The sequence below is a fragment of the Setaria viridis genome, chromosome 2 (assembly GCF_005286985.2).
Source record: "Setaria viridis chromosome 2, Setaria_viridis_v4.0, whole genome shotgun sequence".
Taxonomy (NCBI): Eukaryota; Viridiplantae; Streptophyta; class Magnoliopsida; order Poales; family Poaceae; genus Setaria; species Setaria viridis.
In genome coordinates, this window is record NC_048264.2 from 11,477,400 (window position 1) to 11,485,714 (window position 8,315).

The window sequence follows — 8,315 nt, forward strand, 5'->3', positions numbered from 1 at the left end:
ATTGGTTAGTAAGGTTCTTAATATGAAAAGTCGTCGATGCATTTTAGGTTTATATTAGTTAGTGATGCAGTACATACCAATAACTAAAACTAGAAGTAAGCTGTGTGCTGCTATATAGAGGCTGGAAACAATTTCTTTATTTTAAAAAACAGGAGTTTTAGAGCAGTTCATCGAGAAACAATTTTCCTGAAAAATTACTAGAGTGTTCTTAAACAAATAAAATCGAATTATGATTAAACTGATTAGCTCAGTACATACATGCCCATTCATTCCAATATTTACATCCACAGACAAAAACCCCATGGCATATGCCATTCATATTATTTGAGAAAAAAAAATTAATATGTCTAGTTATGTCCTGTAAAACTTGGAGTGAAATTAAGGCGTCTAAATAACAAGTGCTTTTCAAAATAAAAGTGCTCAATGCATGGTAGTTCATTTTTTTTAAGAGACTTCATTTTCTCACAACAAAAGGAAAGGAATAATGGTATTCTTAACTGGCTCATATAAGAAGAATGTGTACGTTCATATGTAGACAAGACGTGCTAATGAAAGACATTTGAGACAAAAGGATCAGACAAACTATTATGGCAATCAATTTGACTGAATCAAGAGGCATGCGAGGTAAGTCCTGGAGAAGTATTCTTCTGCGCTTCTTGATCGGCATACATCAGTTTCTAACAAATAATACTTTTAAAATTCTTAGTCCCTAGGGATCAATTAGAGGAAAACCTATAGGAAACTCTCCCCGGATGTGATTTTATTGCTTCATTGATTCAGAAATGGAGGGGGTAAAGTATAGGTCATCCACATAGTTTACCTAGTGAAAAGTTAATTTACAAAAGAATTATATATTAGGAAGTGAAATGTCTTTTTCAGATAGAGTTCAGATCTCCCCAGAACTCTGAAGCCAATGGTGCCTTGATAGTGCATGAAAATTCACGTCAAAATCAAGAGACTGGACAATCGGCATCATCGATCTTAGTTTCGACAATAAATCGGTAATTTCTGACATAATTTATCATGTGCACACGAGCAAATCACTGTCCTCTCGCTCATAAACGTAACAAAGACTATATCACATGTTGGATTGGATCGAAAAATATCTGAAATATATTTAGGTAGATAGAGAGTGTGACATATACAGGAAACCGCCGGCTGCATCAGGAGCATCCAAGAGTGAAAGCAACAGAAAGTCTAAAAATAGCATCGGAAGAGAAACGGCGGATCTAAGTAAAAACAAATTGCATACGGATGCAACGACTCATCTTTGTATCCACTGTCCTATAATACACCTTTGCTACCTGCTGTTGCAATGGTATGGCCGTGTGGCCCATAAATTAGATTTCTAAACTATGCTTCTGAACAAGTCATTTTTTTTGTAAATGATTAATTCCTCATGTATACAATATATATATATACAAACTAATTTTTCCAAACAATATTCAAATTCATATATTGGATCGATACTAGGAAAAAAAATTGACAATCCATCCAATGCGAAGCTTGTAATTAAGGATAACCAGCAGTGTAAATCTTAGATTTTTCTTTTTATTTTGCACATCATCCGTTCACCACTACCGGCGCCGGCACACGTACGCACATGTACATATGCAACTTGGCCTTCTTGGTATAGCTACCAGGCCACGCCAAGCCCGAGAACAAGAACCGTTCGCACTGCAGTCGGCTAGGAGGCCGGGCGGCAGGGGCGCTGGACTGGCAAGCAAGCAAGGACGGCCGGCCGCGGCCGGCCGAATAGTTTTCTCGTCCTTGTCGCCATCCAAACGGCGCCAGAACTAGACGTCAAAGCCGTGTCGATTACTCCCTAAATAAAACTAGCAACTTGCACCTGCACCTGTCATTATATAAGGCTCCTGACCTTGTTACATTCGGAGTCTCCGAGTCCCCAGCTAGCATTTCTCTAAAAAACCCTAAGAACTTCACTCTCCAGGCACCACAGCAGCTAGCTTTGACACGGTCCATACTCCATAGAAATTGTTAGCTGATTGCTCCATGGAAGGTGGCTTCAACAAGGCCGGCTCACCGGAGGCGTCCGGCGAGGGCTCGAGGCGGGCGCCGGCGGCCGCCTACTACGAGTGCTCCTTCTGCAAGAGGGGGTTCACCAACGCGCAGGCGCTCGGCGGCCACATGAACATCCACCGCAAGGACCGCGGCGGCAAGTCCGGGGCCGCGCCACCGCAGCAGGACGACGCCGGTGGCTCCCGGACCTACGGCGGCGACGTGCACCTGGGTCTCTCCCTGGGGAGGAAGGAGGATGTTGATCTGGAGCTCAGGCTTGGAGGCTATCCTTATAACTAATAGCAGACCTCATAATTTGCTAAAGTAGTGGAGCTGCTATGTGCTGATTAATATAGGTACGAAGCTAAGTCAGCATGCTACTTGTTTTGCTGCTCCATTTTTCATTTGGTAGTTTGGTTCTTGCTTGTCCGCTACCGAGACTTGATTGAGGAAGTGATGATTGCTGTAGCAGGATCAAATAATTCTTGGAGGTGATCCTAACTTTAACTTGTTTGGTAGCTCATGTATATAAGTGTGTGGAATGCGCGCAATATGGAGGAAAATTTTATAAGTTTTTTTCATCTTTTCTCAGCTCCTCCTATATGGATCTGAGTTACCCACCCTTGAAGAAGAAGTACTTTAAGACAGACTTCTGATGCTTTGTCAAATTGATGGAAATTTGGAATTTTGTGTAGTGCATTGTAACTTTCAGGTTCTGAGTTCTGACTGAAAATACGAGATAACAAGGGTGATAGGTCCAAGAAAACTAAAACATTGTTTGTAGGAAACTATTATGGTTTGGCGCCCTTTCTAGCAACAAAAATGATCGAAATATTCTAATTAATGTGAGTTTATCTCCCTGCAGCTACATCGAAACTTTAACCCTTTAGGTTTTTTTTTCTTGATTTTCCTCGAAAGGAAATTATCAAAGTAGTACAAAAAAAAACTCCTTGGTTGAAATAAAAAAAAATCTTTGTGTTAATAAGCAAGCTTTGTCTGTGCAATATTTGCTTCTGTGAGTTTATAGATATCAAAATGAACTCGCTCCCTAGTCTGCCTCCTCCTTTAGCTTCCCTCTAAGAGCAATGTAATTTATCTTAATATCATGCATGATACTCGCTCCCAATCTACATTATGATAATTGATTTACTAATAGCTGCCCGCTTATTTGGTGATACTGATGACCTTTATCATTTGACATGTAGTTTTCCCATTTTTCTCTGACTTCAGGTTTAATGGATCATGCTGATGAGAAGTGAAACAAATTTGCAAAAGGCAGTGTAAGTTATGAGAGAGTATGTGTATGCAAATGGATGTGGTTTTGACCTATACTGTAAACTATATATATGTTAGGATATGATGTCCCATAATCGATCAGGCATTATTGGTGGACGATCGATCTGCCATGTTAAAAATGGCAGAGCTTACAGTTACAAAAAAAATCATATTCATAGTTAAATTTGTCTGTACTATTGAACCTTTTGGTTTTTGTTTCAGTGCTCTCACACCTTATTATTCAAGCAAATAAAGGCTGATGACCACATAACGATAAATATGATGAGATATCTCCAGTTACATGTTCAGTTAAAGGCTGATGACCCACTGTGCATTCTAAAGTTCGGTTAAGAATGCAAGAAAATAGCTTCACGGGGCTTGTTTTAGTTTGAGAACATAAGAGGAAATCATGTTCATCTGTTGGAATAACAAGCAATACTAATATACAAATATTTCCCTTAGCAGCCGGAAACATGGAACGTGGTCCCGGGAACATCATTCCAAGAATGGTTACGTTCCGGGAAAGAGAACAGGTATTATCCTGAAATGTAAAAATCTTCCATATAAGTGTCATACCACGTTCCCAATCCCATAGTTCCGGGAACATGGCTGCTAAGATGCTACCACATATTGTGATGAACTTTGAGTATAGTTTCAACTAGCAACTTGGAGCAGAATAATCAACACATAATGCATAAATGACATGGTGATTTATATGGAAAACATCCTCCAGAACAAGAGGAGTAAAAACCACAGGGCAATCAACCCACTCCTAATCTCTTCCACTAAATTTTGATAATGGGTAAAAGAAGTCTTCTCTAGAACACCTAAAGGTACATCTCAGCAGCACCACTAACAACAAAGCATTCCTACCTTCATACAACAGCAATATAATAGCAACAACATTAAAGCGAGATACGTACAATAAGAGGTATTACTTTCAACTTCACTAAGTCCTGCTCATACCGAGCAAATCTCAAATCCAAATGCCTTCAAAATTGGTACAACTGAAGTTCAATGAGTTCCTCACGAGTTAGTAAAGTTTTAGCCAATTCAAACCACGTTTGACCCCCTCAGATCATACTCTTACCAAAGCTATGCACCACTAAATATGCTGACGAATGCCCCCCCCCAAAAAAAAAACTGATGTTCCGCTAACCAAATCCTCAAACCAACCATGCAAATCAGAAAGCAACATGTGTGGAATAAGCTCCCCATGTTTGACAACAGTCGAACTTTATTTGCACATCCAATCACAAGTTTGATGATAGTTGCATGGGACGCACTAATCTGGATGGCAAGCTTCTTCTTCTTTCTTCTCTCTCCTTTGTTGTTCTATGAGCTGAATGTGGCTGATGCTCTCTTGGCTCTTTATCATCTCTCTCACACACTTGACCAAGGTATATAAGAGGCCTATGTTTACTCTGAAACCCATCTCCATCGTCCAATAAGGTTGAATTCAATGACTCACACGCAACAGACCATACTAGGCTATTGAGCTTACCATTTCTTCATGTGGAGGGACATTTAGCCCAATAGTCATCCTCATGGAAGGATACAATTCTTTAAACTTGGGATCTGAGCCAACTATAGAGGAAAAGGGTCACCTATATCATAAAATATAGGTTAAGGAAGTGGTAAAGGACAAATAAACCAAACTATAGAGGAAAAAGGTCACCTATATCATAAAATATAGGTTAAGAAAGTGCTATTTCCCTTCCCCTTCCCCCACAGATGTAGGCCCCAATAGATAAATCTCACCCCTCTATCTTTCTCTTTTCATTTCTCCATTTCCATTCTCTCTTATCTCTCGCTCCTCACCTATTTCATTCCTCTCTCTCTCATCCCCTAGAACCAGCAGCGGAAGGGCGCACAACCCCAAGGAGTGACAACGAGTGGTCCTGTGGGAGTGCCGGCAAGCAGCAATGATGGCTCAGTGGATCCCCTCCTAACCAATGCAAGTAGAGCATTGGTGGGAGTAGCCGAGCTTCCCAAGCGGTAACAGTGGGGGCCAAGCTGGAGGGTCCAAATCTGTGTGGGGCACCACCAGATCTGCTCGCAAGAGCGACTGAATATGCGCAGGCACAACCGTCTGCAACCGGATCCTCTTGCCGGAGTGGTCAGATCCGTCGGTGTCCGCTCGGGCACCGACGGATCTCATTGGAACAATGACGGATTTTTCTTCCTTTGTCTTTTTTTATTTTTTTCCCAAAATTTGCCTATAGCTTTTATTCTCCGAACTTTTGTTGCCTATAGTTTTGTTTGTGATTTTCTTCCAAAGTTTGTCTATAACTTTTTGTTTTTTGAATTCTATTAGTAACTTTTTTCTAGATTTTGTTTCCAATTTTTTGTTTGTGATTTAGAAATTTTGTTTCGAGTGTTTGTTTCCAAGAATTTTCCATAATTTTTTCCACCTTCTGTATTCTAATTTTTTATTCAGATTTGTTCGTACAAATGTTTATATGAAACATATTTGTACACATGCATGTGTCATACACTTTTTGCAGAAAGAAATAGTGAAGACAGAATTAAGTGGGTCTGTGAGAACCCAGCCAAAGGATGGGTCATAGTACTACCCTGCATTTTCCTTTCTTATGAGTGCCCCTAGTTGAATGAGAAGCAAACAAATACAGTTGGGCTAGTGACAAGGTGGAAACGGCCGGTGATGAACTAACTCCCCGCGTAAGCCAACACGGTATGCAACACCATGTGCCAAGCAAAACTTAATGAGTGTGCTATCACTGAGGAGGAAACGACGATGCTTGACGGTCTGTAAGGAAAGTAGCTGCGTGTGTGAAGAGTTTGTGTATCAAAATTGTTGTTGCGCTTCTAGGAGAGAAAGAAATTTTTTGGATACTAATGCATTCAATATCCCAAATAGGCACAGCAAGCATCCAATGGATGTAGCCAGGTGAGCCGTCCGGATGATAGTTGTTTCCACTTAGCCTTTTCCAAATATAGATTCCTAGATGATCTTCAATTTACTGCTGTGTATATCCTTTTAAAATTTTATGAATCGATTTCCTAGTAACATTTTTTCTTCAAATGCGGCTATAAATGCTGCCTACGCGCTTCACCATACCATTTGTGTTGCACAAGCTCGAATTTCCTTAGCTGCCTACCCGGTTATCGTTCACCTAGGCCACAGCCACACCATGGGAGCCTCCTCGACCATTTTGTTGCCGCTCTTCTTGGTCGCTGTTCTTTTGCCAGGTATATTATATTATTATTCATCCTCTAACAGAGGAATCTAGATTTTCTATGATGTAGTTCATCATGGTCATTTTTTGGGGGATTGGAGTAACCTATTTTGGTCCAAAATTACCTTGAATTTTGATATACTGACGACGCTGAAGCGCTCACATGCATTTCCAGGCGCCATGGCAACAATATTCGTGTTCACAAACAGGTGCCCTGAAACGATCTACCCCGGCGTGCTGACGAGCCCAGGCAAGCCGGGCTTCCCGACCACCGGCTTCGCGCTGCCGCCCGGCCCCGACGCCGCCTTCCCGGGCGTCCCCGCCGGTTGGTCAGGCCGCATCTGGGGCCGCTACCGCTGCGCCACCGACGCCTCAGGCAGCTTCGGGTGCGCCTCCGGCGACTGCGCCACGGGGCGCGTCGAGTGCGCCGGCAACGGCAACCAGGCGCCGAGCACGCTGGCCGAGTTCACGCTCAACGGCCAGGACGGCAAGGACTTCTACGACATCAGCAACGTCGACGGCTTCAACGTGCCAATCCAGATCCTGCCGTACGGCGGCCCGGCCGGCGGCTGCGCGACGGTGACCTGCGCCGCCAACATCAACGCGGCGTGCCCGCCGGAGCTGGTGGCGAGGGCGGCGGACGGCAGCACGGTGGGGTGCCGGAGCGCGTGCGGGGCGTTCAACACGGACGAGTTCTGCTGCCGCGGGGAGTACGGGACCCCCGACACGTGCAGGCCGAGCAGGTACTCGGAGTTCTTCAAGGCGCAGTGCCCGCAGGCCTACAGCTACGCCTATGACGACAGGAGCAGCACCTTCACCTGCGCGTCCGGCGGCAATTACCAGATCCTCTTCTGCCCTTGATCCTTGATTTACCTCTGGATTAGCACGCGTTTGGAACTCTTTGGAATAAATGTTGTTGCAGTTCTCTAGCTACATAGGTTCAGGCTTGCCATCATGTACACGGCGCCAAGTATGGTTGATTTCGCTGTAATATGCTTGTATATGTTTGGCACTGCTTGAACTCACTACGGGAAACCTCAAAGTCGCCGAGTGTAATTACTTCGTCGAGTGTATTTTTTCGGGCACTCGGCGAAGGACCGGTTTGCCGAGTGCAATACCAAAAACACTCGGCAAACATAATACACTCGGCGAACCCGTCGTTACCCCGACACCGTCATCCCGCATTTCGCCGAGTACATCTTTTCGCCGAGTGTTTTTTGGCCGTCGGCAAAATGTTTGCCGAGTGCTCGAGTTTTGACACTCGGCAAACTAGTCTTTGCCGACACAAAATTTGCCGTGTGCGCTTTGCCGAGTGTTACACTCGGCAAAGCCTTTGCCGAGTGTTTTAAGACCTTTGCCGAGTGCCTGGGGCACTCGGCAAAGGTTCTGTTTCCCATAGTGACTGTGTTCCTAATTACGACAATTGTGTGTTTCGATGGCACTAGTGCCTTCAACACTCAGACTATCTTGTTTGAAAGAATTTCTATAACTTTTTTAAAGAGAAGTTTGTCCAACTCCTGTGAAAAGCTCTCTTGAAAAAAGTTTGCATGAAAAGTTTCCCTAAAAATTGGTGAAAGTTGGATGGGAAAGTTACCCAAAAATGTTTTTGAAAACTTACTAAAAAAGGAATGTCACAGAGATGAATGGTTGAAAAATAAAAAAGTCAAGATTTGTCGTTTCTCGATCGGAATCGTGCTTGCCAAGCCTCCCTGGTGCATATGAATCTATTAGTATCTTTTGTGTTTGGTGTCATCTATCTTGTTCCTATGCAATATGCAAAGTTCCATATCTCGTACTGACCCTTGCATCGACCCTTCTAGG

General features: G+C 43.3%; 2 protein-coding genes across 2 annotated transcripts; both read left to right on the plus strand.

Annotated features, from left to right (window-relative positions):
• The first annotated feature begins 1,916 nt into the window (after window positions 1-1,916).
• Window positions 1,917-2,571, plus strand: LOC117842163 (zinc finger protein JAGGED-like). Its single transcript, XM_034722529.2, has one exon. The coding sequence runs from the start codon at window positions 2,014-2,016 to the stop codon at window positions 2,317-2,319; it is 306 nt and encodes a 101-aa protein (XP_034578420.1). The 5' UTR covers window positions 1,917-2,013; the 3' UTR covers window positions 2,320-2,571.
• A 4,103-nt stretch (window positions 2,572-6,674) lies between these two features.
• LOC117842117 (thaumatin-like protein 1) lies at window positions 6,675-7,355 on the plus strand. Its single transcript, XM_034722471.1, has one exon. The coding sequence runs from the start codon at window positions 6,675-6,677 to the stop codon at window positions 7,353-7,355; it is 681 nt and encodes a 226-aa protein (XP_034578362.1).
• The last annotated feature ends 960 nt before the right edge of the window (window positions 7,356-8,315 follow it).